We start from the raw sequence: 27,789 nt of genomic DNA on the forward strand, positions 1-27,789 counted from the left end.
GTTGGGAACTAGATGGGAAGTATGGTGTGGTAGAGGAAGAGGAACAGATGGGGCCTCAGGAGGTCCCCTCCCTAGTCCATCTGTCGCTTCCTCATCTTGTGCACTCGAGTGGTGACGAGGGCACCTTCCTGACCAGCTTCTAGACATGAAGGTGTCCACAGCAACCTTCCCTTGTTTGTACCCCCAGTATACCAGCTGGCCACCATGTACTGTATCCTATGAGCAGGGCCTCTCCTGTTTCCCAGGTGGAAGGTACCAGAAGTTTGAAGGGACCTTAGATTTATCTAAGGCAAGTAGGGGGAAGAAAAGTGTGGACTGTGGTGGACAATGGTGTGGGATCTGGGGTCACATGAGAGAGTCCTCATTCCCTCATGTACCAGGTCTCACCAATAATCCCCTGGCTTACCCTGTGACTGCTGCTTCATCAGAAGACGGTTTCTCTGAGGATCAGAAATCATGCAGACACCCCAGGCACGTGACTCACACCTGTAATCACACTGCTTTGGGAGGCAGAGACAGGAGGATCACTTGAGCCCAGGAGTTCAAGACCAGCCTGGACATAGCTCTCACATAGTAAGATCCCGTCTCTACAAAACCTAAAAAATATTAGCCAAGCATGATGGCACACGCCTGTGGTCCCAGTTAATAAGGAGGCTGAGGTGGGAGGATTGCTTGAGCCCTGGAGGTCAAGGCTGCAGTGAGCTGTGATTGCACCAATGCACTCCAGCCTAGGTGACAAAAAGAGACCCTATCTAAAAATTAAAAACGTAGGCAGCATCTAACATCACAAGTGTGCAGTGGTCATGCATGAATGGTGCAGCAGCTGGGAGAGGGTCCCTCAGCCCCTGAGCCCTCCCTTCCATGCCACCCCTTAGCCTCAGGTCAGGCCATTTCCATCTGCCACCTACTCACAAGGAGGCTGTGACAGATCCAGTTCCCCTATCCTCTCTTGAGCAGGTTTTGCTTTGCTTTAAAGGTCAAGATGGTTATTCTACTGCAATTTTTTTTTAAAGGTTTGTCAGTGGGAGGGTAGGACAGAATTTCACTTCCCACAGTGGTCAAGTTCCAGGTGTTTGCTGCTTGCTTGCTAATGGCAATCAGGAAGCTCTAAGTGGCCCCAGCTGGGCCTGGTTTTTCTCCTCCTTGCTTGCCTGGGTTGGGGGAGCAGGGCCAGAGCTGCGGGATCAGGCAGTGTTAAGATGCTGGTTATAAACATTAGGCCTGAGCCCCAGGGGGCGAGTCCCATTGCAAGATGGTGGCCTTCCACCAGGCACTAGGGGCCTCCTCTCTCTCTGGATCTGCTCAGCTAGAGCTGGGCAACTGGAACTGAGAGGCAGTGACCCAGGGAAACAGGAGTGAAGAAACTGTTTACTTGAGTTGGGCTCCTGGCAGGGCCTCTGCTGAGTGACTCAAATGCCAATTTACCAAGGTCTTAGCAATGCTGGCTTCCAGGGGTGGAGTGCAGGGAGATGCTTTAAAGAGGCAGGACACCATTGCTGGGCATGGGGCAACTGAGCACGTTGTTATTGGGGGGTTCCTGGTTGAAGAGGAACACTGGGAACAGCCTTTTCATCACTTCTGACCCAAGTATCGGGCAATTGTCCTGGTTGGCCACATGGTCGGTGTCATCTGGTTTACTAATAAGCAGGAGCTCTCGGCTCCAGGAATGGGCTGGATTTAGAATTTTCTAAACAGCCCTTTTTAGTCCTGGATTTGGCTTCTGCCTGAAGGTGGGTGGGGCAGCAACCCAGACAGCAGCTGTCCAGTTTTTGTCCGTTCTTTTGCCTCTAGAACCATCTCTGCCTCTGGGACGTTGGCTCCACCTTCAGCTCCCTCCCCCAACTATGGGCACAAACTAGGAGGCAGGGCTGGCCCTGGCCAGGTGGAGAGGCTGGCAGCCCCAGCCCCCAGGGGCCAGACAGGATGCAACCCCCATAGGGCTCTTCTACTCTTCCTGGCTCAAGGACCGCCCTAGGTCCCTGGCGGGAGCGCTGGTCAAATCAAGGCAGCTAACAAACTTGCATGGGCCCTTAACTTCCTGCTGCTTCCCTCTCTCTGGTTGCTCACGCTCCCCGACCCCAATGGCTTGGGGAGCCCTGCACTCCCTGTCCCCGGGACTATTGTTTTCCCTCTGAACCATTCCTCCAAGATGAGTTCTGTTACATAAGAGGCAATAAAGAGCTGATGACAGTGGCCTACATTTTATGGAGATTTTACTATGGGGGTATTTTAAATGCATTATCCAACTGAATATTCAAATACAAGCTGCTGACAGGGGGAACAGGAAAAGTGAAATTCTAAGAAGTTTCCTGACCCAGGAAACCCCAGGGTTCACAGCCCCTAAGTGGCCACACCCCACTCTAAACAGGCTTGCTGGACACAGGTCTTTCGGTGCTTCACAATGCACCACTCTCCCCTTTCCCAGACCTGCACTGGGGCGGGGGGCGGGGGAGAAGGATTTACGAAGTCTTCAGACAGCTTGCAGGACAGGAGGCTGTAAAGTACAGAAAAAAATTTATTGGAAATCTCTTGAATACATTTTGAAGTGTAGCTCAGTATTTCCAAACAAAGTAGGTTGGAGAGGTTGGAGGAAGAGGAGGGACTCTGCCACCTGGAGACAGACAGCTGGTCCCAGCCTGTCCCGGGGGTGCTGCAAGAGTCAGTCTAGGGCTCATATGTTTTATGGTAGGGCTGAGGGGCAAGGGCTGCCCGTAACAGTTGCTTTGGTTCTCCCAGGCTCAGCTCAGTCAGGGCTGCGCCTCCCTGGCCTCTTCACAAATGGAGCTCTGGTGAAAGGCTGCTGCCGCCTGCAGAGGCCAGAGAGCTGCCTGGGACAATGGCTAGCAGGCCTTTCCATACAAGGCCTTGGAAAGAGGCCAGTGGCTGAAATATGGGGGCATCAATAACTTACCAGGGGCCTTCAGGATAAACCTGGGCCTGGGTTCAGCAGGCCATGCATGTGCTCTGGCCCAAAGACAGGAGGACCAGTTGACTGCTGCCGCTGAGAACAAGTTCTCTGTGGCAGCAGCAGCAGGCAGAGCTCAGGTCTCCTCCAGAGCCTGCTCCAATCCTCAGAGGTCAACCTTGTAGGTGGGAACAGTGTCACGTGCAGTTTACTAACAAGCAGTTGAGAGCCACCTGCTCCATTCAAGCACAGCTGCTGCCAGTGAGAGCCCCAGGTGGGCCAGGAGGAATGGAGTAAACCTAGATCTCCTTGGCCAGGACTAGCAGCGAGGCTGGGAGAGGACAGATGGCAGGTGGGTGAGGCTAGGCACTTGACTTATTCAAGTAACAATACCTGAAGGGTTAAGTCAATCATACGCCCAGCTTTGGTTTCTCAACTAGGAGCCAATCCAGCTGGTAAACCCCAGGGCAGTGTACAGACCCTGGGATTAGAGGGAGGTGGTAGCTAGCCCCAAGCAGGAGGAAGAAAAGCTCCACAGTCCAGCCCCAAGGACCAGGAACAAGTACCCTAGCAGTCAGGGGACACACACAACATCCCCTAAGCACTCCAAGTGGCCATCACATTTAGACCTCCTGGGCTGCCAGAATAGAGTCAGTCACGCTGCAGAAGCTGTCAGAGATGCAAGGCCCTCACCAGGAATACTCAGCTGTCCAAGGTAAAGCCTGTAGTCAGTTTCAGTGCAGCCATGCTGGGAGCTGACTTCGCTCCCGGTCAGCCCTCTTCTTGGATCTCGCCATCTGTATGGTGGGAAGGCAGATCCTCGCAGCAGCAGCAGCAGCCCGGATTCTCAAGAACCTCCAGAGGAGGACTCCGTCCCAGGAAGAGCCCTCCACCTTCTCCAAGTGAAAAACAACTCACCCCAAACATATTTTCTTTATAAAATATCTGGTTTCTCTGAAAGTAATAAATATTTACTGTGTTCTACAACCAAGGAGCAGCAACAGGGGTAGGAGAGGAAAAGAACCTTTGCTATGACTCCAAGTGACAGAATCCTAGAGATTCAGGGTTCCATTTTTATTTCCCATGTAGCTGAGGACCTGAGCATGGGCAGCCACCAGGGCTGCTCAGACCCTCCCAACCTTCGGGGGTGGGAGTGGCTAGTTTTGGAGTTCTCATCTTGGGCAGACAGGCCTGTCATATTGCCAGAAGTACAGGCATGGGGCAGAGAGGGAGGAAGAGGGGAAGAAGATAGCAGGAAGGAAAGGGGACAATAAAGAGCCAAGGGACTCCTTCCTTCTCTTGGCACCGTCTCCTTCCTCTTTCTGCCTCAACACCAATCTCTTGGCCACCAGCTGAAATGTCAAATAGTGGATGGTGACAGCAGGCAGGGAAGGGGCCAGCTGCAAGGCAGGCCCAGGCAGGAGGCACAGGATGCCACCCTTGGGAAGCAGTTGATGGGTGGGGCACACAGATGGCCCTACTGAGGGCTCTTTTGTATGAGGGGTCTTCCCATCTCCAAGGCCAGAGCGTGAGTCTTCTCCAACTGGGCACTGGGCTTGACTGCCGCCACGGAGGCTCCAGGAGTCCACGAGTAGGGAGTTCTGGGTCCCCATGGGAGATGCCACCCTCCCTTCCACCTGGCTCGGAGCAGGATGAGGTGTGGGAGCAGCTGATGCATGGGAGGCTGCCTGTCCCCTGGGGCCACAAAAAGGGGGGTGCTGCTGGGACTCGAGGATACTTTTACTGCAGGGTTTCCACAAAGGCATCAAACTCGCGGACATTCTTCTCATGCACAGCCAGCTTCTCTGGTAATGAGTCCTGTACCAGGAAGAGAGGAAAGAGCTGCTTATTCAGGCAGGGCCTTGAAGAGGCAGCCAGCCCAGTCCCTGAGAGGGGAGGAAGTGAGCAAGACAAAGCTCAGCTGAGCCTCACTGGGCCGAGCAAGCAGGAGAACACAGGGAAGCTGCGCAGGCACAGGATGGGGAGAGGTATGTCCATCAGGGCTCTACAGGGGCTGCAGGGTTAACAGAACAGCCTTGGGAGTCCAAGTAGGACACACACTTAATGAGAGAGAAAAGGACTACAAGAGCAAGATGACCCAGAAATTAAACATGAAATATCCCTGGCACAGATGAGACCGACACTAGAATAAAACAGCAAGTGTACAGCTCTACAAATTAAGCAGAGTTTACTAAAGATTTCTTCACAACCTTTGCTGGGCATCAAGACCCCCTGGGGGAACGTGAACCAGGTGGCCCTAAAACACTCCCAGAATTCTGACACAGCAGGTCTGTGGTAAGGCCTAGGAATCTGTATCTTTAGCTGAGTAGAGGGTGAGTTAGAGGCAGCTGAGAGAGAATGGTAAAGAGAGAAGCAAAGGAAAACAGAACTGTGAGAAGTTTAACTGTCTAGAGTATCAACTATTAATAAAAATGTGCCTCCACTGATGACTCAATGAGAAGCTGCATCTGCAGAGTTTCACTGGCACAACTTCCTGACAGCGTAGGGTTAAGCACGACCACAAGGGAGCCTGGAGAGTTTCTTGCCTCAGAGCTTATAATGTGGCCTGGCCACACCAGTAGCTGAGAGTGGTTTGGGTGCCACTTCCTGAAGGGAGAGGGAGGCCTCAGAATTGGCTTGTAATGGCTGTGGCATCAGTTGAGAGAACTGGAGCCGTAACTTCCCTCCAAGTTCATGTCATGATAGGCAGGGGTTAAAAGGCTAAATTCAGCTCCTCTAGGATCAAACAAAGCTTTGTTTTGCCTGGGTTTGTGTGACCATAAGCAAGCTAATCATTGTTGGTTTTCTCATCTGTAAACTGGGATGAGAAAATTTACCTCTTAGGGCTGTTGAAGATTCACTTAGTAAAACACTTAGAAAAATGCCTGGCACTCAAACAGCAAAAAAGCTTTATTTATTTATTTAGTTTTTTAGACAGGGCCTCACCCTGTCACCCAGGCTATAAGCAGTGGGGCAAACAAGGCTCATTGCAGCATTGACCTCCCCAGCTCAAGCAATCCTCCTTCCTCCACCTCCTGAGGTAGCTGGGACTACAGACGTGTGCTACTACGCCCAGCTAATTTTTTATATTTTTTATAGAGACAGGGTTTCACCATGTTGCCCAGGCTGGTCTTAAACTCGAGTTCAAGTGAAGGCCTCCTGAAGTGCTGAGATTACGGGGACTACAGACACATGCCACCACGCCCAGCTAATTTTTTTGTATTTTTTTGTAGAGACAGAGTTTTACATGTTGCCCAGGCTGGTCTGAAATTCCTGAGTTCAAGTGATGGCCTCCTTGGCCTCCCAAAGTGCTGAGATTACAGGCGTGAGCCACTGTGCCTGGCCCCGAAAGCCTTGGTAATAATTATTACTTTTTTTTTTTGAGACAGAGTCTCGCTCTGTCACCCAGGCTAGAGTGCAGTGGTATAATCTTGGCTCACTGCAACCTCTGCCTCCCAGGTTCAAGTGATTCTCCTGCCTCAGCCTCCTGAGTGGCTGGGATTACAGGCGCCTGCCACCACGTCCTGCTAATTTTTGTATTTAGAGATGGGGTTTCGCCATGTTGGCCAGGCTGGTCTTGAACTCCTGACCTCATGATCTGCCTGTGTTAGCCTTCTAAAGTGCTGGAATTACAGGTGTGAGCCACCACACCTGGCTATTACTGTATTGTTATTACTGAGCATGCTTTTCTCCTTAAAGCAAATCCAAGGCAGCTACCACAGGGTCTTAATATCTATTTAGGAGGTAACCATTCTACCTCAAAGAGGAACATCTCTGGGCAGAGGGCAGCCAGAATTTGTGGCTTGTGTGGGGCACTCTTCTGCCCCTTAGAGGCAGGCAGAGGAAATGCCCTAAGCAGAGACCTGGGGTCATTATGGTATCAGGACATCTGGCCAAGAGTGAGAATTGCTAGATGACTGAGTGAGCTCTCTGAGGAAAGGGCAAGAACACAGACACTTGGGACTTCACATTCTCCTCTGCCCAGTACCACTGGCATATTTGCCTGGCAAGCTAAATAGCTAATGCAAGGGCTGTGAGAGCAACTTGGCCTAGTGGCATTTGCAAGGAGAAGACATCAGGAACAGAACAACAGGAGCATGTAAGTAATGCTGAGAATGCACAGAAAAGAGGAACTGCGCTCAAGCAAATTCCAGATAATGACGGCCGGGCACAATGCAAATCTTGGGCACAATGCAAATCTCAAGTGTGATCAGAAGATAATGGTCTCAAAATGTCTCCTTCCTATTACAGGCAAGATAGGAGGTGGTGTGGGGATGCAGAGGAGTAACAGGAAGAAATTTCTAGGCTACCAAATAAATGACAAAGAAATGACCACCAAATAAGGATGCACTGCAGTGGAGGAAGAGGTTTCCATACCAAGTCTTCAGCCATGGACTGTGCTCCAATATCTATGGAGAGGCTGCTCAGCTGAGGCGGATTCTGAAACTCACGATAGAAGGTCCCCAGGTCCATCGGAAGAATGTCATCTTTAGAAAAAGCTGGCTTCTTCAAAAACAAGACAGACTCAGTTCAGCTTGTTTTGAACCACTGAAGAGATAAGCTATGAACAAGTCTCTTTCCTTCTAGCAATTATCCAAGGAAAGGTTCTTCAGCCTTATCTTAGAGAGAGGAATCTTTACATTTCTCTCTTTCAGAATGTTCACTTCTCAGCCCCCCACCCCTTTTTTGAGACAGGGTCTCACTCTGTGCAGTGGCATGATCTCGGCTCACTGCAACCTCTGCAGCCTGGGTTCAAGCGATTCTCCTGCCTCAGCCTCCTGAGTAGCTGGGATTACAGGCACCTGCCACCACACCTGGCTAATCAGACTGTTCACTTCTAATGCTGGTGATCATATTCCTTTCCACTGGTTGGGTTTACATCCCCTTCCTTCAAATGCCTTGCCTAGGCACGAATAGGGCCTAAGAGAGTATCTGGAAAATCTCCTTTTAAGAGTTGAATTTCATTGTTAATTTCAACCAAGGGCATGATACAAAATGCCTTGTTGTTTATGGGCCTCCAAAATGGCTCCCCAGACCAGGCTCCAGCTGTCCAGCCCCTCTGATTACGACAGTACATCAAATCCCTATGAAGGAAATCTGGGTCAAGTACAGTAGATGCTTCTAGTTCTAGCTCCCTGGCACAGCAAAGGTCAAGGAAGGTGATGGTGACTTACAAAATCTATCATAACGAAGTCATCATGGGTATTGCCACTGCTGCCCCCGCTGGAGCCATCCGAGTGCAGGCTGCCCTGGAGAGGAGATTCAGTGTCTGGGGAATCTGGAGGATTCACCTGTTTCATAGTAAGGCAGGGTTAGGGCTGACGCTGTGACCTAGATTCAGGTTACTGTAAACAATCTGAAAATTCTGGGAAGAACTTAATGCTGGCTACCAATCCATAAGCCGAGGCACCATGGTTTATAGTCTGTGGAGGATTAGTGACTCTGGCCCAGGAAGGACAATGACTACTATACCATCTACTGGGATCTGGTAGTCAATGGTGAGCTCACCATCGGATCAGTATCCTCCAGCTCCAAATTCTTGGGAGCAAACATGGCGAAGGGTATATCCAAACTCGTCAGGGTCACCTGAAGAGACACAGGAGAAAAGCGCTCATGCCTGCCCCTCCTGCAGCGTTCATGCTTCCTTCCAGGCTGCCAGAAGTCTAGAGGTCCAACAAGTTCCCACACCTAGGCTGACCATGCTGCCCCCTCAGGCTCCTGCCTTGTTAGAGGCTCCCCAAGCTCCCTCACCTCCCTGTCCCCCATCACATACACCCACAGCATAAACAAGGGCTGGTGTAATCCCCGCACTTTGGGAGGCCGAGGCGGGCAGATCACAGGGTCAGGAGTTCAAGACCAGCCTGGCCAACATGGCGAAACCCCGTCTCTACTGGAAATACAAAAAATTAGCCAGGCGTGGTAGCACACGCCTGTAATCCCAGCTACTCGAGAGGATGAGGCAGGAGAATCACTTGAACCCGGGAGGCAGAGGCTGCAGTGAGCCGAGATTGTGCCATTGCACTCCAGCCTGGGCAATAAGAACAAGACTCTGTCTCAAAAAACCCCCCAAAAAAACTATAAAAAAAACAAGGGCTGGGGTCCTGAGGACCCTGGGAATTCAGCTTTGGAAGCCTGATCCACAGTAATGCAGTAATAATGTGCTTCACTGGCCCTGCTGAGGAGGAACCTCCTAGTTCAGTTCAAACAAGGCTAAACCAATGACAAAGTGTAGTGTTTTTATACTAAATATTATCTAGGTCTACTCTCCCTTTCTTGTACGAGGCTTTAAAAGTTAACAGAACAATAGTTCTTGACTTATTATAGAGGGGTGGCACAGGTTATTAATCCTCTTCACAGAGAAATTTACACACAGATACAATTTTGCATGCCAGTTCAGTAGTTTCATATATAATAGTATCTCAGGTGAAGAACACTACCTGTGGGGCCTTACTCTAAGAACTCAGATATTCTCATAGGTGGCAGTGGCAGAAAAATCACCTGGTTAATGGGTTTGTTGACAAATGCCCCCACTTTTCGGACAAAGATGGTCTCCAAGACATCGTGTGGGGAGGCCCGTCCCTCACTGCTGTTTGATACGGTTTCAGTATCCTCACTGTAGAAGAAAGGTAAGTTAGTACTCATTCTCAAACCATAGCAGGACGACTTAGTACCCTATAAATCCACCATCTGGTGGGGCTATGGCCTAAGACAGGAGTTGGCCCCCAATGGCCCATCCAATGGGAGATGGCATTATGTGGTCTGGCTGATGCCACTATCGCCCTGCCTTTTAAGTTGACTGCAGAGGGCTGCACTTCCTGGAACTACTAAAAGTTATACATATGTGAATGAAGCTCAGTGTTATAACTGTGCAAAACTTACTTAAAATACAGTCGAAAAGACCAACGATAAATACCAGTTACCATGCATATAGCAGTCATAGATACAGGCAAGCAACTCTCATAAAAAACTGTAGTTTTAATATTTATGTATTACATAGCCAGACTCCAAATTTTTAGCTTTTCTTCTTCTTTAGTTCCAAATTTGATTCCTTAGTCAGCCAGAGCTCTCTTCACCCTTGACAAACTGCCTGGGCTAAGGTTCTCTGGGCTCCCTGCCATGTTTCCTCCCCTCTCCTTGCCCCCAGTCATCCCTCCCTTAACAAAGATCTTTGAATGACATTTAATTTGGCTGCTCCCACTCCCTCCTTCCCTAGCCCTTCAGACTGATACTGAGTCCTGCACAGGGGGCTCTAAGCAGGAAAAGTGGGGACCCATGGTTGTGGTTGCCAAACCAGCAGTCACAGTCCTGCAAGCAGCAAGGGTTAGGAAAAGTCCTCTGGCCAAAAACAGGGGTTCAAGGTGGGCAGGAGGGTTGTGCAGTCAAGTGGCCCCTGGACTCCAGACAGCAGGGAGGACCCATACTGCGCAAAGGCTTTTGAGCTCTTATGACCTGTATTTAAGAACTCCCACACAGGGGCCTCTGTCTTTAGTTACTCCTGGACATGTCCCAAGAGTCAAGGCTCAAAAAACTAGAGTGTAAAATGCCTTTGATCATCTAACAGAGAGAAAAAGGGAGAGGATGGAAGTTTGAGAAGCTAGGAATGACATAAATTATTTTTCCTGATGGATGCCACAAAAAAAAAAAAAGGCTTTCTAAATGACTTCCCTCCTACTTTACCACTTTACCGTGGGAATGAAATAAATAAATAAGGAATTTCTATCATGAGAAAGTTCATTTAGAAAGTGAGGGAATCTCATTATCTCTAAGGCCTTCAAAATCAAGGGAGGGTAGGGCAGGCCAAAAGAGTCCATGGCTCCCCAGGGAGAGTGGGAGCATCGTGGAAAGAAGAGCTGGTGTTCTGGAGTCAGAAAATGTGCTCACCCTCCTGCCCTGTGAGCTAAGTGAGCTCAGGCCAATCACTTAACCCTTCTGAGAAGTAGGCAACAGTGGTGAGTTCTGCAGGGTGGGAATATGAGAACGTTCACGTCCTATCTAATGTTTTCAGGATTTGAGTCTTATAGAATGTATCACTTCAGTAATCAGAAAAGACAAAGACTTACTTTTTTTTTTTTTTTAAATGAGGAAAACAGTTGTTCCAAAGGCTCTCCACCATGCTCTAACACAGCAGAAAAAGATCAATCCCAACTACAACACAGACACATTGTGGTCCAGACTTCAGGGCTATGGTCAACACCCTGTTCTGGTCCTCGGGAAACACTAAGGAATGATTCCAAGGACATAAATCTTGGAGTAAGAGAAAAACATCTGACAACCCCTTTACTGGATAAGGGTAACAAGAATCGAGCTCCTGCTGTTTTCTGTTAGTAGTGAAGCTCCAGGCCAGCTTCCTTACATCCCAGCAGATGTATCAGATTCTTAACAGGGAACTTCAAGGAGTCCACATTATTTTTCTCTTTCTTTTTTTAAAACTATTTTTGAGGCCGGGTGTAGTGGTTCATGCCTGTAATCCCAGCACTTTGGGAGGCCAGGGTGGGCGGATCATTTGAGGTCAGGAGTTTGAGACCAGCCTGGCCAACATGGTGAAACCCTGTCTGTACTAAAAATATAAAAATTAGCCGGGCATGGTGGCAGGCGCCTGTAGTCCCAGCTACTTGGAGGCTGAGGCAGGAGAATCGCTTGAACCTGGGAGGTGGAGGTTGCAGTGAACTGAGTCTGCACCACTGCACTCCAGCCTGGGCAACAGAGTGAGACTCTGTCGCACAAGAGAAAAAAAAAAAAAAAAGGGAAAATTTTTTTTTTTTTGGGACGGAGTTTCGCTCGTTACCCAGGCTGGAGTGCAATGGCGCGATCTCGGCTCACCGCAACCTCCGCCTCCTGGGTTCAGGCAATTCTCCTGCCTCAGCCTCCTGAGCAGCTGGGAATACAGGCACGCGCCACCATGCCCAGCTAATGTTTTGTATTTTTAGTAGAGACGGGGTTTCACCGTGTTGACCAGGATGGTCTCGATCTCTTGACCTCGTGATCCACCCGCCTCGGCCTCCCACAGTGCTGGGATTACAGGCTTGAGCCACCGTGCCCAGCCAATTTTTTTTTTTTTTTTTGAGAGATAGTCTCACTACATTGGCCTAGTTAGTCTCAAAATCCTGGCCTCAAGCAATTCTCCCACCTTGGTCTCCCAAAGTGCTGGGATTATAGGTGTGAACCACCACTCCCAGTCAGGAGTCCATGCTTTAGGCACAAATGCCATGCCCCAGCCAACGCTGAAAGCTACTCTTTACTGATATCAAATAAGTATGTGTGTCAGGGAGCTGAGGCCCCTGGCCAGCCTTAGCAGAGACAGAGCCAAAATGTGAACTCACCTACTGGAGGGTGTGGCAGCACAGTGGGTTCCGTCAGAAGGGGTGCAGGTTGCCAGTCTCTCCTGGTCAGCCTGGGCACCATGGACAGGCTGGTTGGGAGCAAGGGGTACCCCACCTTCCTTCCCAGGAACCATCAGCTTTGGGGAAAAATGGAGAGACAGTGAATCATGGCATGCCAGGCAGGAGGGGAACCTCACATTCTAGCATGATAGTATCTGCTTTCAAGTTTTCCATCACCAATGCTGCCACCAAGTGGGCAGTAATCCCTGGACCTTTATCCTCTCTGAAACTCAGTTAAGGGAGGGAAGACATGCATGGTAATAACTACAGAGGAAAAAGGAAAGAGAGGGAGAAAAATCCTTGAAAAGTCTTCTTTCCTTTCTGAAGTCTAAGAGGCTCCTTCCTCTCAGAGAGTCACTTTAGGTCTCTGAAGTTACAAAAGAGTTTTGCTTCAGGATATAGCACTTAGAACACATCAGCCTTGAGACAGCCCTTAATTGCCTCCAGGTAGGGGAGGCAGCACTGGAAACCCATGGTCCTCCCATCTTTAAAGATACCTGGTGAGGGTGTGTAGCATTTAAGCCAGCAGCAAACACTACTGGATAAGCCAGGTCAGCTGATCCAACGCCCAGGGCAGCAGGCTGATAGGAAAGGCGAGAGCTTGAGAGCTAAGCAAGAGAAAAAACAAAGAGGGGAAGAGGAAAGGCAAGGAAAAAATAGGCAATCCCAGAGCGTGACAAACAGGAGGGCTCAGTAGAGAGGTAAGGAATGGCTCCCGCCCACATGCCCACATTGCAGGGGGCCTGACATGATAGGGGTTAGGGACAGACCAGGCCATTCAGTTATCAGAGAAGAAAACACAGACTTGTTTGTACTGGGATAGGGATTACAAGCTGTGGAGCCTCCCAAAGGCCTGAAATAAGTTTCTTGCGCCCCATTTTCCCAGGGGCTGAGCTAACTGTTTCAGTGCTAAGCCCAGCAGATGTGTGGAGCACAAGCCTGGACAGAACTTGCAGCCAAAGTCATCAGGTTCTCCAAAGTCATTCTATTTTCTCCTTTGTCCTGAGGTACCTTTGAAACAGAAAGCCATCTTCTCTAATCACACCCTCCATCACCCCTGGAGATGGGAATATTGCTATTTATATTGAAAAAAGAAAGAATACCGGTCTTGAGTTGTTTATTTAAAAATGTGATATAAATAACTCCATGTATTTTTCACATCAATGGTAGGAGGAGGGGCAGATGAAAATTCCCTATTTTGGGCTGCTGGGCTGTGGCTCTGTCCTATTAAAATCTATTACCAAGCCTCAAAATAATCCCACAGAACACTCGGGACATTTAAATAACTATACCCTGTAATTTATTTACAATTTTAAAATAAAAGGATGCCATCTGATTATATCCCCATCTTCCCATTATGGACTCACTTGATGGGAAAAGGCCAGTCCTGCCATGGGGACCCTCAGGGTATCCGTCACCACAGGAGTAGGGGTCTGAAAATGTGCCTTTGTGACAGTAAACACACACTGTGCACAGACACACACGGAGACAGGAGAAACAAGAAAAAAGAAAAGGGGCTTGAGAAAGAAGTGAAAAAACTCTCAAAGGAGCAGTAGCAAGAAAGGCTGGAACCAACACTAGAGTCAGGAGTGAAGGCGGCAAGGGCATGGGGCCGTCTTTCTAAAGGGACAACTTGGAAGGTCCTAGAGTGATGTTTACTTCAGGGCATTTCATGCATGCCTGTCTCCCTGATGGGCAGCTAGAAAACAAAGCTGAGGTGAGCTGGCTAAAACTTGACAAAACAGAGAAACCTGAGCCAAGCATTAATCTGTCTCTTCTCAAAAAAGAGAGGAAGTCAGATAGCAGCTTCCAACAGAAGGGCCTGACTGCAGATGCAAGGTAAAGATGGATAAGAATGCAGGGCCTGTAATGTGCAACTGAAAGCCTTTTTCAGGAAACCCAGAATCTGTAGAACAGTTTCAAACAGCTGACATTTATTGGCTGGAACTTTAAGAAGCTCAGATGCATGCTTTTCTACGTCATTCCAGGGAAGACAGTGGGTGTGCAGGGGTGTGTGTGTGTGTTCTTACAGTCCCTGCTGGCGTAGGTGAACTTGATAGAGTAAAAGCTGGGGCATGTTGAAAACTCTTATGATTTCAAAGCTACTTAAGGGCATAGTGATTATGATCCTGATGATTATTTTGGGTCTTGCTGTTCCATTTTAGACCTGACCAGTTAGCTAATTAATGCTTAGAACTGGAGGCAGGACCTCAGGCCACAGTAGGTTCGTTTCTAGACTTAATTCTGTGCCCAAATGGCACAATGATCCTCATACTGTTGGCAAAACCAACAACATCACATTGACATATATTTACTGGACTTCAGCAAAAGCTCCAATAGAAACTGCTGAGTTGAGTAATTATGGAAGTCACTAAGAAAAATACTACTTCAGCATTAAAAGGAATGAGAAGAAATGACAGCAAATGATTGTCTCTCTACCACTGAGAGAAACTAGGTTCGAAATGGACTATTTTTGTACCAAACTGTACCAGCCTTGATCAGAGGTCCCCAAGGAGTAATGACAGGGCTCACTTATGGCGTGCAGACTACTGATAAGAACTTGGTGTGATCTAGTTTTAAACTGTGATAAGACACATTAGGAGACAGTTACCATGAAAAAGATAGCCTCTAGTCACACAGGCATACAAACTTTGATGCAAACATCAGGTGCAGAAACTACTAAATGTACATCCCTCATATCTCACAAATTACAACTTTATTATTTATGAATCTATTACTTGTAAAATAGAACTGCTTACTGAAATTTAAATTTGACATCTCTTTTAGAACAGCTGGGATGAGCTTATAAAAATTAAAAAAAAAAAATCTATAACTTAATTACTTTAAAAAAAAAAAACCCTGCTTCCATTAATGTGCACTAGGAAGAAAGCAGGTCTTTGTCTCTTTGCCTGCTTTTTTTTGTCAGTGCTTCTCTGTCAGTAAGTATGCAAGAAGCTCCCCTGCCAAGATCAATGCTAACATGAAAGCAGCAGGGGAATGACAATTCTCAAACCCCCAAACTAAACTGTTTTGGCAACTTTAGAACAAGAATCTCTTTCACCCTCAACAAGCTAGGACAACAGAAACAGTAGTGATCCTTGGATTTTACATCATCATTCACAGACATTAACTCCTGCTTTTGAAACACATTACAACTGTGCTTTCTTTCGTTCTTTTTTTTTTTTTTTTTTTTTTTTTGAGAGGATCTCGCCCTGTCACTCAGTCTAGAGTGCAGTGGTGTGATCTTGGGTCACTGCAGCTTTGACCTCCCAGGCTTAGGCGATCCTCCCAGATCAGCCTCCTAAGTAGCTGCAACTATAGGTTTGTACCACCACACCCAGCCAATTTTTGTATTTTTGGTAGAAGACAGCCTGGGCAACATGGCAAAACCCCATCTCTACAGAAAATTCAAAAAATTAGCTGGGCATGGTGGCATACACCTGCAGTCCCAGATACTCAGGAGGTTGAGGTGGGAGGATTAACTGAGCCTGGGAGGTCTAGGCTGCAGTGAGCCATGACGGCACCACTAAACTTCAGCCTGAATAACAGAGTGAGAACGGCTTCAAAAAAAACAAACAAACAAACAAACAAAAAACCACAGAAAATAAAAACACATGAACAGCTAATGAATCTGTCTGGTCCCCCAAATAAGAAGTTGAAATGGGAGAATCTGGGGCTGATTTAAAGGAAGATAGAACTGAGGTAGGTCTAGAAGAAAGTATCTAATGTGGAAGTCGAAGAGGAAGGCAACAATGAAGACGATGCAGCCAGAAGGGGAATCTGGAGGCAAGGAGGCTGGGAATGTGTGACTTGAGATGGAAGGCAAGAAATGTGCTCCTGCAATTCAGCCAGCTGCAAAAATGACTGCAATGAAAGCAGCCTTGGCACCACACACATTACACAAGACCACAGGGGTGCTCTCTCTGGGGAAGCTGACGACAGTGTTTGGAGCCTGTGTCTTACGAAACTGGATTTGTCACTGAAGACTGGCTGAAGTGGAAAAGTTAATAGTTAAAAATGTCTGCCTAGAGAACACACATAGGCTGATATCTGTGTCAAGTATAAAGAAAAACTATACTACTGGTTTCTCCCTAGCATTTTATGCTAAATAACTTTTGGCTCTTTGGGGCTCCTTTCATTATTATAAACAAAATTTACTACTCAATAGAGAAGTAGCTATGAAGTTAACAAGCATAGGTTAAAGTAAATCTCTGGTGTCAGAATGCATCTGGAATTCTGTGACTTCATGTTCTAGGGAATTTTAAGATGTCACCAGGAAGGTAAAAGCTAAATGTAACCCTGAAGGTTATGAATAAATACAGACTAGAAATACTATCTTCTGGATAAGAAGGCTGTCTCTTACCCCTCAAAGTAATCCCTTTAACAATCACCACCACTACTAAAAGGGATTGTAGCTAAATGTGGACACCATTTCATAAAGCCTACATATATACCAAACCACCACCACCACCCCAGACCTGCATTCCCCTACCTGTGATGGAGGGGAGGTGGAAAAAGAGGTGGTACACACTTCTTGAGAGTCTTCTACAGATGGATATGTTACTCCAGTGTCCTCGCCAGCAGTTCTAAAGTGAAAAAAAAGAAACAATGAATTTTATGGTGGTGAAAGTCAATTTCAGAAAGGCTACAAAAGGCGATTAGATAAGGATGGGAGCATGCTACGAACTGTTTCACACAGTTCATACTGTCAAGAAAGGCATGCGGAGTCCTCAATAATTTCAAACATTCCAGAGAGTAGCATTCAGAGGTTTGACATTTTGTTCTTGTTTTTAATTTTTTTGAGACAAGGTCTCACTCTGTCACCCAGACTAGAATGCTGTGGCATGGCTCACTGCAACCTTCCCAGGCCCAAACAATCCTTCTGCTTCAGCTGTCCTAGTAACTGGGACTACAGGAATGTGCCATCATGCTCAGCTAACTTTTAATTTTTCTGTAGAGACAGGGGTCCCCCTATATTACCCAGGCTGGTCTTGAACTCCTAAGCTCAAGCAATCCTCCTGCCTTGGCCTCCCAAAGTGCCGGGGTTACAGGTGTGAGCCACCACATCCAGCCTGTTTTGTTTTTTAAACCCAAACTTCTTACCTGGCCTATATTTGAGAGAGGATTTTTTTTTTTAAATTAGTAGAGACGGCGTTTCACAATGTTGCCCAGGCTGATCTTGAACTCCTGGACTCGAGAAATCCACCCATCTCAGCCTCCCAAAGTGTTGGGATTACAGGCATTACCCACCATACCTGGCCTGAGAGCATTTTCTTAAGCAAGGCCAGTGGTGGAGCTCACATCTGGGTTTTCAAAGAATTATCAGTAATAGAGACTCCATAAAACAAGTAACTAAACCCTAAAGACAAGCTATTCAATTTCACAAGTCTATCACATAAAGGTAGTATCCTTACTGACACACATCTATTCCAACCCTTAGAGAATTCTGTTTTCTGAGTTCCAGACCTAGAAACACTTTATTCTGATATAAAACTAATGTGCTAGATGGTAACCTGAAAACCAATTAACTTGCCAAGCATATTCCACACATCATTGCCACTCTTCTAAGGCTCTAAGTAACCTGTAACTGAAAAAAGTCTGTTTTTTTGTTTTGTTTTGAGATGGAGTCTCACTCTGTAGCCCAGGCTGGAGTGCAGTGGCGCAATGTTGGCTCACTGGAACCTCCGCCTCCCAGGTTCAAGTAATTCTCCTGCCTCAGACTCCCAAGTAGCTGGGATTACAGGCATAAGCTGGCATGCCCAGCTAATTTTTGTCTTTTTAGTAGAGATGGGGTTTCACCAAGAAAAGTCTTATCACTAACATCAAGATCCAAAATATCCCAAGAATTTTCTGAGACAGTCTGTATGCCCTAAGTCTTGGTGTACCTAAGAGGGAGCAGAAAGAAGGGAAACTGGCCCATTTGATTTATCTCCATGTGGGGTCTCCATCAGTGACCCTCTGCCCATTGGAGAGTGAGTGCTGAGAAGGGTGTTCTGTGCACCTGTGCAGAATGGATGCTTCTGCCCAGCTGCAGTTTGGGAGAGCACCTTTTCACTTTCCTCACCTGTAATTGCAGGGGTGCATGGGAGACGAACTGGGATAGGGACGGTCCACAAAGTGATCAATAATAATCCCCATGATAGGTGGGGTCCTCTCAAATTGCCTGTAATACAATAAGCAGATTCCAATATTTGTTAGAATGCCTTTCCAGCCCCCACAAAGTCCTCAGAGGGCCCCTCGCCTTACATCTGTTGGCAGGCACTACCAGAGCTTTAGCTATCATAATCCCTAAATATAAACCACCAATCCTATGTTCTGGACAAATTGGCTCTGGGACACTCAAATTCTCCAATCTGGCAACTGTGTTCTCTCTCTCTTGACTTTATTCTTCTGAAGGCACTGCTTTCAGCAAAGCTGAATTGTAGAGTTGGTCTTGAAGTTTAGGAGAAAAAAAATGCTAACATCTTTGGAAGATTTCTTTCGGATTCCAGTGTTCTCCCTCACCTGGTAGACATGAAGGCCAAGTTAATTCTGTAAGCACAAGAAAGAGTGATGGTGCCCACAGGAGTGCCCACTGTCCCAACACGAACTGTCTGGAAGCCTAGGAGAAGAGATACATTATTAACTTTTTTTGCAGAGAACATTGATATTGCCCATAGGCCATCTTTCCCTGAATTATTTGGCCTATTGTATGATTTCTGGCATTATCCACTTAGCACGTTAAGTGCAGCAGCCTCAATTTCATGTGTGTACGCATGTGTGTGTATATATAGGTTTCTATGTATTGAGCCAATATTGGCAGGGGAAATAGCACTCTATTTACAGATAAAGCTACCTTCCAAGAGATAAAATAATTGTTAGTCTTAAAGCCAGACAAAGTTCTACTAACCAGCCCTGAAAAGATATGTCACATGCTAAAAAAGACAGTGAAGGAGCACTAGAATGTCACACAAACACCTCAATTTCAGAAATAACTGCCTTCCCCCAAGCTGCCACTCCAGAGCTAAACGAAGACCCATGACCTTGCAAGTGGCACGTTCAATAAAGCTTTCATGATTTTCTTGGTTTCATTTCCATTTTTTCAAAATTCTTGGTGTTCATCAGAAACATTTAACTTCCTCATTGTAGAAAATTAGGAAAATAGACAGTTTTATAAAGAGTAAGAAAGAAGACTGAGTTCCTGGAACTTTGGGAAAAATTATTTGGTTACCCCTGGCAGGTGCTTGGACCACCTACCTGCATTCTTATCTTTTCTTTACTTGTATTATGCATATTAAGACAGCCATCTACATATTATAACAAGTAGAAACCAAACTCATCTCTGAAGTTATGAGAGTTCTGAACACTATGAATGTTTTTCAACCTTGATACATACCTTCTCCTAAGCCAGTCAGCTGAACTTCCCCAAAATATATCCTGTATGGAAGAAAAAATAAGAAATGTTACCGGATTCTTTACTCCTAAACGCCTCTATAGCCCAAACACCTAGAAACAAAATAAATAAAACAAAGTCTTCTTTACTCATCTGCACAAACACCTCTCCTGATGAAGCATTAATAATTCCTACTTCTCCAATTAAGCTGCAGGCATAGAGATGTATACAGAGTGGGTTGGTTAAAAAATAAAGAAAATACGGCCAGGCACAATGGCTTAAGCTTGTGATCCCAGTACTTTTGGAGGCTGAGGTGGGAGGGGAGACCCCCTCCTCTCCTCCCGCTTCCTGGCCTCCACCTCCTCCTCGCCTCTGGATGGAAAGAAGAGTGAAAAAGAGATAAAATACCAAAGAGCTTGAATCAGTAGTCAGACAACTTGCTGACGTCATTGACCAGGCCATAAAGAGGCCCAAGGACTGGGAATATGACTCCCTTTTCGGTTCCCATCCTCTCTGCTATCTATAAGCCTTGAAAGAGTTACAAAGAATGTTATCACTACTGGCCGGAGCCAGGCACTGGGTCATGTCCTCCATGTCTGCACGACCCAGGCCCCCTCCTGGAAATACCTCTGCCAATTAATAATTTACTGCCTTTGTCTTGTCTCTGTAAGCCCCCTGCCCTGCCTGTTCCCACTCATGCTGCATATGAACTAGCAAATCAATGAGCCAAAGGTTGTGAGGTCAAATGTACAGCCAATGGACAATGAAACAGTTTTTCCTCAGTTTCCCCTTTAGCAATGTAAGCCTATAAAAAAGGGAAAGATCTGCTTCACCAGGTGGTCAAGGCATTAGCTTCCCATAGCTGAATAAAAAGCCACTTCCTCTCTCAGTTCAGTGTTCAAGAGATTTGTTCCCTGCCAATCCTGCTACAGAAGCTGGAGGATCACTTGAGGCCAGGAGTTCAAGACCAGCCTGGGCAACATACCAAGACCCTGCATCAGCAAAAAATAAATTTGCCAGGTGTGATGGTGCATGCCTGTAGTCCCAGATACCTGGGAGGCTGAGGTGAGAGGATCACTTGAGACCAGGAAGTTGATGCTGCAGCAGGCCAAGAATGTACCACTGCCTTCCAGCCTGGGCAACAGGAGTGAGACCTGGTCTCAAAAAAAATAAACGAGGAAAATAATAATTAAATGGAAACTGCTATTTAAGCTTCTTCTCTCTTTTTCTACAACATATTTTAAAATTATATCTACTGAGAAATAAATAATATATATATATATAAAAGAGTGGCCAATAAGTCTAGTATTGCTTCTAGAAGGCACCAGTTTTTTTTCTTTTTTTTTTTGAGATAGTTTCTTGCTCTGTTGCCCAGGCTGGAGTGCAGTGGTACGATCTTGGGCACTGCAACCTCTGCCTCCTGGGTTCAAGCGTTTCTCCTGCCTCAGCCTCCTGAGTAGCTGGGACTACAGGTGTGCACCACCAAGCCTGGATACCTTTTGTATTTTTAGAAGAGACGGGGTTTCACCATGCTGGTCACGCTGGTCTTGAGCTCCTGACCTCGTGATCCACCCACCTTGGCCTCCCAAAGAGCTGGGATTACAGGCATGAGCCACCGCATCTGGCCTGGGTTTTTTTTAAAAGTAATTTTTTGGTAAAGACAGGGTCTCACTATGTTCCCCAGGCTGGTCACAAACTCCTGGCCTCAACTGTTATTTTTTTTGTTTTGTTTTGTTTTGAGACGGGAGTTTTGCTCTTGTTGGACAGGCTGGAGTGCAACCTCCACCTCCCAGGTTCAAGCGATTCTCCTGCCTCAGCCTCCTGCCGAGTAGTTGAGATTACAGGCATGTACTATCAGGCCCGGCTACTTTTGTATTTTTTGGCAGAGACGGGTTTTCTCCATGCTGGTCAGGCTGGTTTTGAACTCCCAACCTCAGGTGATTAGCCTGCCTCAGCCTCCCAAAGTGCTGGGATTATAGGCGTGAGCCACTTGCCTGGTCATGGAGAAATCTCTAAGTAAACAGCTTAACAAAATAGAAAATCTTTTCCACAATGGAATAATTAACTAGGTAAGACTATTCTGAAAAAAATAAAAACATAAACATAGTGGAACCTTCTATGATTCTTCCCGGACAGGCCAGTCTATATTAGCAAAAATTTGAATTAAAAACACCTAAAATCTGTTTTCATATTTTTCAAGTAATATTGATAAAAATTAAATATAAGCTGGGTGCAGTGGCTTACGTCTCTAGTCCCAGCACTTTGGGAGGCTGAGGCAGGTGGATCACCTGAGGTCATGACTTCGAGATCGGCTGGCCAACATAGTGAAACCCTGTCTCTATTAAAAATACAAACTCTTAGCTGGGCATGGTGGTGGGCGCCTGTAATCCCGGCTACTAGGAAGGCTAACGCAGAATTGCTTGAACCCAGGAGGTGGAGGTTGCACTGAGCCGAGATCACACCATTGTACTCCAGTCTGGGCAACAAGAACGAAACTCCATCTCAAAAATAAAATAAAATAAAATATATATATATGGGTTTATTCAATAAATACTAAGCTCCAGCAATGTATGAAGCTTCATGATTAGATATTAGGAATGAAATAAAGATAAATATGAATCCTAGGTCTTAAGGACTATAGTCTTGTGTGACAGAAAAGAAATGTAGCCAGGTGCAGTGGATCACATCTGCAATCTCAGCACTCTGGGAGGCCAAAGTGGCAGATCACTTGAGGTCAGGAGTTCGAAACCAGCCTGGCCAGCATAGTGAAACCCCGTCTCTAATAAAAATAGAAAAATCAGCCAGCTATGATGGTATATACCTATAATCTCAGCTACTCAAGAGGCTGAGGCACAAGAATTGCTTGAACCCAGGAGGCGGAGGTTGTAGTGAGCCAAGATTGTGCCACTGCACTCGAGCCTAGGTGACAAAGTAAGGCTCCACCTCAAAAAAAAAAAAAAAAAAAAAAAAGAGAGAAAATAAAATAAATGTATATAAATATCTGAAATACAAGCCCCAAATTAACTACAGATCAGACAGACAAAAGATACTAAAAAGCAGGGATCAGCAAACCTTTCTGCAAAAGATCAAATAGTAAATACTTTAGGATTGTGGGCCATATAGGTAGGGTGTAACAACTGTTCAGCTTTCTGTTGTATTATAAAAGTAGCCATAGACAATATGTAAACAAATGGGAAGGCTGTGTTCTAAAAAAACTTTATTTATAAAAACAAGCAGATGGTCAGGTGACCATAGTTTAGTGACTCCTGCCATAAAGTAATATAGGAACAATGTTAATAGAGTGTTGCTAAAAGAGATCTTGCTAAGTAAATACCCTTTAACAAAAAGCTGAGACTTAGGCAGTTCACTATTCATGTAAATACTGATACACTGTTTAAATCTGCTAAACTTTTTCTTGGCTATATATATATTTTTGAGACAGGGTCCCGCTCTCTGTCACCCAGGCTGGAGTGCAATGGTGTGATGGCTCACTGTAGCCTTGACCTTCTGGACCCAAGCAATTCTTCCTCAGCCTCCTGAGTAGCTGGGACTACTTCCTTGAGGTTCACAAGGAAGGCTGGATAGTGATCATATAAAAGCAACAGCATCAATAATCCAACAAACCAAACAACTGTCAAAAACATCATCACAGAACACCTAAGTGCCAGTCAATGTGCAAAGTGAGGAGGATGATAAGTGAATTAAGATGGGCATCTATGCTGTTTACCTGTATAATATGACATATTCATGCCCTTGTTTTCTGGAGAGCCTGTAGGCTGGTGTCACCCTAGTTATAGCAAGAAGAGACTTCAGCAGCAATGACAGTCTGTTGTACACCGTGTAGGAAACTTTGATTTCTTTATCACACCTGCCGGACACAAAGACAGGGTCAGCATTTTCCTGGTAAGCACTGGAGCTACACAAGACCAAATTTGTTATTAAAACATGTTCTGAACTAACCGGAGAACTCTAATTATATCTTTATCAACAGATTACTGAGGTAAGCCAATGTTTACTTTCTCATATTCTAGACATAAGCAGATGAGCACCAAAAGACACTCAATATATTTTTTTCTAGCTTCAATGTGGTTTTTTTTTAATTTTTTTTTAGAAATAAAGCAGCACATCTGAAAACAAATAAACATTGCAATTATATATACTGAAGGTACAGACGTACTATCCTATGAGCTGTCTATCTCAATAATCTAACAGCAGTCTGAAGAAAAGTCAGCTTGGTACTGAAATTCTGGGCCATAACCTGGCAATTACATTTTTTTTTTTTTTTTGAGATGGAGTCTCGCTCAGCCGCCCAGGCTGGACTGCAATGGTGCATTCTCAGCACACTGCAACCTCCTCCTCTCAGGTTCAAGAGATCCTCCAGCCTCAGTCTCCTGAGTAGCTGGGATTACAGGTGCATGCCACCATGTCCAGCTAATTTTTTTGTATTTTTAGTAGAGTCAAGATTTCACCATGTTGGCCAGGCTGGTCTCAAACTCCTGACCTCAGGTGATCTACCCACCTGGGCCTCCCAAAGTGCTGGGATTACAGGCGTGAGCCACCACGCCCAGCCTGTACTGTATTCAATAAAGAAAATTAATGCCTACCACATATACTTATCACTAAGATTTTCTCTTGCTGTGTTGATATTTCCTCAATTTTCCTATATACTCTTCCTAAAAACTGAAGCTTCAGGCAGGAGGTAAGCTAATCTGTCTTGAAAGATGAAAACGAGGGAAGGAAATAACATGCATTTCTAATCCATGACCCCATACAGTCTGTAAAAAGGAGCAAGGAGGGAAGATCTTACTGGATGGCTGCCACACAGAAAACAGACAAAATAGAGTAGTCATATTACAAGAGCTCACAAGGGATTCAATCAGAGAACTAGCTGTACTCTGGGAAAACAACAAAGCCTTCTCAGCTTTCTCTGCTGCTCCTTTCCCTGTGGTGTCGGAGTCTCGCTGGACTGATGTTCCCTCTGAAGGTCATCTCTGTGTCTAGGCTGGAAGCCAAGCATGAAGCAAATTGTAGCAAAGACCTACTGGCTTTGTTAAGTGGCCAGAATGCCCTCCCTGACTCTCAAAACAAAGCCCAACTTTTCACATGACGTCATCTACTTTATCCTCAGCAACCACAACCAAGAACCCTAAGATGCAGCACTTACTTTTCATTCATTTCAAGACACCATATTTCCAGCTCCATGGAATCTCCCTGTAGATAGGACAAATTTAAAATATTTGTTTTAAAAATTATTTTTAATTTCAAAGCATCACAATCAATATAAAAATATTAAAATTGTTATAGATAAGCAAAAAGAAAAAAATGGATATAAACTTATAATCAAACCAGCCACTTCTCTAAATAAAAGTGCAATCACAGTCTATATACTATTTTGATCACTTGCTTTTTCTTAATAAACATGTCATGGAATTTTCTTTATAATTAAAAATTCTAAATAATTTATAATGGTTCCACAGTATTCTACCACATGACTATCATTTTATCCAACTAGTCCTTCTATTCTTGGACATAAATGTTGTTTCTTTATTCTTTCTTTGTATCTTTAACTCGCTGTGGACATAAAGGTTGTTTCTAATTTTCATTACTACAAACATTGTGATAAACAGCCTTGAGACTAAAACTTCCCACACAGCCTCAATTAAATTCTTTGAGCAAATTTTCAGAATTAGAATTGCTAGGCTGGGCATGGTGGCTCATGCCTGTAATCCCAGCACTTTGGGAGGCTGAGGCAGGCGGATCACGAGGTCAGGCCAACATGGTGAAATCCCATCTCTACTAAAATACAAAAAATTAGCCAGGCGTGGTGGCGTGCGCCTGCAGTCCCAGTTACTCGGGAGGGTAAGGCAGGGGAATCACTGGAACCCAGGATGCAGAGGTTGCAGTGAACCAAGACCACGCCACTGCACTCCAGTCTGGTGTCAGAGCAAGACACCGCCTAAAAAAAAAAAAAAAAAATTGCTGGGTCTAACAGTGAGTGTCCTCTTAATACATGGTTTTAAGATTTTGGTATGTATTCCCAAACTGCCCTTCAGAAAGGCAAACACATTTCAAATGAGGGAAAGAGTCTTTCCCTCCAATTCTATGAGTAACATTTTTAGGTGACACCTACAGTTTAGGAAAGTTTGTTACCTTAACAAGTTCTTCAGTTAAAAATCTTTTAGAGCTGGGCATGGTGGCTCACACCTGTAATTCCCCCACTTTGGGAGGAGCTGAGATCGAGCCACTGCATTCCAGCCTAGGTGACAGAGCAAGACTCTGTCTCAAAAAGAAAGAAGCCAAAAAGCATCAACAACAATCCAGCAACTCATACTGTAGAAACAAATATAAGCAAAGCACTATATGAAGACTGCAGTTATATCTCCCACTAAAAGGGGGAAATTTCTAGAGCATGTGAGTCTTAAAGGATGAGTAGAAGTATATCATATGAATAAGACGGCAAAGAGCCTATACCAAGTGGTTGGAATAGTAAGTTCAAAAACCATGACCCCTGTAATTCCAGCACTCTGAGAGAGAGACTCAGGCAGTCACACTGCCTGAGCTCAGGAGTTTGAGACCAGCCTAGGCAACACAGTGAAACCCCATCTCTAGAAAATATACAAAAACTAGCTGGGCATGGTGGTGCATGCCTGTAGTCCCAGCTACTCAGGTGGCTGAGGTGGGAGGACTGTTTGAGCCTGGGAGGTCGAGGTTGCAATGAACCATGATTGTGCCACAGTGCTCCTGCCTTGGTTACTGGGCAAGACCCTGTTTCAAAAAACAGGCTGGGTGCAGTGGTTCATGCTTATAATCCTAACACTTTGGGAGGCTGAGGCAGGTGGATCACCTGAGGTCAGGAGTTCAAGACCAGTCTGACCAAAATGGTGAAACACTGTCTTTACTAAAAATACAAAAATCAGCTGGCAATGGTGGCAGGCTCCTGTAATCCAAGTTACTTTGGAGGCTAAGGCAGGAGAATAGCTTGAACCCTGGAAGCAGAGGCTACAGTGAGTCCAGATCAAGCCACTGTACTCCAGCCTGGGTGACAAGAGTGAAACCTGTCTCAAATACAAACAAGCAAAAAAAACCCAAAAAACAAAAAAAAAAAACCATGACCCCCTCAGAGATTGACAAGAATGTCAGAGAGGGAAGGTACAGGAATAAGACTAAGAAATGAATTGGACTCAGAGTGTGCGGAGTCTTGAGTGCTAAATGAAGACACCAACCTGCCCATAACCTTACCTCAGATGTCTTAAGTGAAATCTCCACACACATAGACCTCCCCACAGCAGGCAGCTGTCCTGCCAGTGCCTTCTTTGCTTCATGTGTAACCTCTGGGATGTCTTTGATTGCTAAGTTGAACTGGAAAACAAAAGGGACTTCTGCATGAAAAACTCACAAGAAAAATTATGGAAACAGAAATTAGTGTATGTTGGGTAACGCAAGTACTGCTGTGGCTGATTAAGGAAGACAATTCATTCACTTCTCCCTTCACCATAAGAGATAATGCTGTATCAAAGCCCCACATTTCAAGTTGAAAAAGGTAATTACCATCACAAAAATTAGCTAAGATACAATTTTTGTCTTCTAAGGACTAAGCTTTTCACCTATCACTCCAGAAAATTAAAAACCAAATAAATACAAGATTAACATTCAATAAGAATATCCTTCTCAAGTAAATGGATCAAATGGAATTAGATATTTTAATGTTATTTATAATACTATAAATAGTATTACTTATTGTTACACTTGAGAACTTTACATTCACTCTTTGTGACAAACACTACAGTATACAACTTAGTAAATAATAGAATTTTACCCAGTCTGAGCCTGTTGGGGAAGAAGAAGAACGAGTGCAAATCTTTTCACCCAGTCGAGCCTGGACAATCACTTGGACAGTCTAAAAAAGAAAACAAAACAGAAAAAAAAGATGAAAAGTCTTAAACTAATCTGGCTCCAGATCAGGGTTAAAATCCTCCCAATACAGGGTTTAAAAGATGCCAATTAATCATAAGTATACTTCAGTATAGAGTAGAATTTTAATTTTTGGGAACAGATAGAAAAAATACTACATAGAAAGAATAACTTTATAAACATTCCTGAGGGTACAGTGTCAACCAATGAAAGGAATTATA

The 27,789-nt window shown here is 45.4% G+C and overlaps 1 protein-coding gene across 22 annotated transcripts in view; it reads right to left on the bottom strand.

Annotated features, from left to right (window-relative positions):
- Window positions 1–2,497: 2,497 nt before the first annotated feature.
- The window catches only part of ATG13 (autophagy related 13), a 57,871-nt gene continuing 32,579 nt past the window's right edge, over window positions 2,498–27,789 (bottom strand). For 7 of the 22 annotated variants that reach the window (XM_032283420.1, XM_032283415.1, XM_032283421.1 and 4 more), the window contains 16 exons: window positions 27,474–27,554; window positions 26,897–27,016; window positions 24,822–24,868; window positions 23,385–23,525; window positions 19,661–19,701; window positions 18,790–18,886; window positions 18,350–18,448; window positions 16,778–16,871; window positions 13,653–13,751; window positions 12,783–12,893; window positions 12,226–12,362; window positions 9,404–9,518; window positions 8,414–8,491; window positions 8,080–8,196; window positions 7,283–7,411; window positions 2,498–4,723 (listed from right to left, as the gene is read on the bottom strand). In XM_032283420.1, coding sequence (XP_032139311.1) covers window positions 4,646–4,723; window positions 7,283–7,411; window positions 8,080–8,196; window positions 8,414–8,491; window positions 9,404–9,518; window positions 12,226–12,362; window positions 12,783–12,893; window positions 13,653–13,751; window positions 16,778–16,871; window positions 18,350–18,448; window positions 18,790–18,886; window positions 19,661–19,701; window positions 23,385–23,525; window positions 24,822–24,868; window positions 26,897–27,016; window positions 27,474–27,554 — 1,584 coding nt within the window. In that variant the 3' untranslated portion in view covers window positions 2,498–4,645. The remainder of the gene's footprint in view (window positions 4,724–7,282; window positions 7,412–8,079; window positions 8,197–8,413; window positions 8,492–9,403; window positions 9,519–12,225; window positions 12,363–12,782; window positions 12,894–13,652; window positions 13,752–16,777; window positions 16,872–18,349; window positions 18,449–18,789; window positions 18,887–19,660; window positions 19,702–23,384; window positions 23,526–24,821; window positions 24,869–26,896; window positions 27,017–27,473; window positions 27,555–27,789) is intronic. The other 15 variants (XM_032283424.1, XM_032283423.1, XM_032283422.1 and 12 more) reach the window with 7 other exon arrangements.

Source organism: Sapajus apella, unplaced genomic scaffold (assembly GCF_009761245.1).
Source record: "Sapajus apella isolate SASKATOON/1434 unplaced genomic scaffold, GSC_monkey_1.0 scaffold14, whole genome shotgun sequence".
Classification (NCBI taxonomy): domain Eukaryota; kingdom Metazoa; phylum Chordata; class Mammalia; order Primates; family Cebidae; genus Sapajus; species Sapajus apella.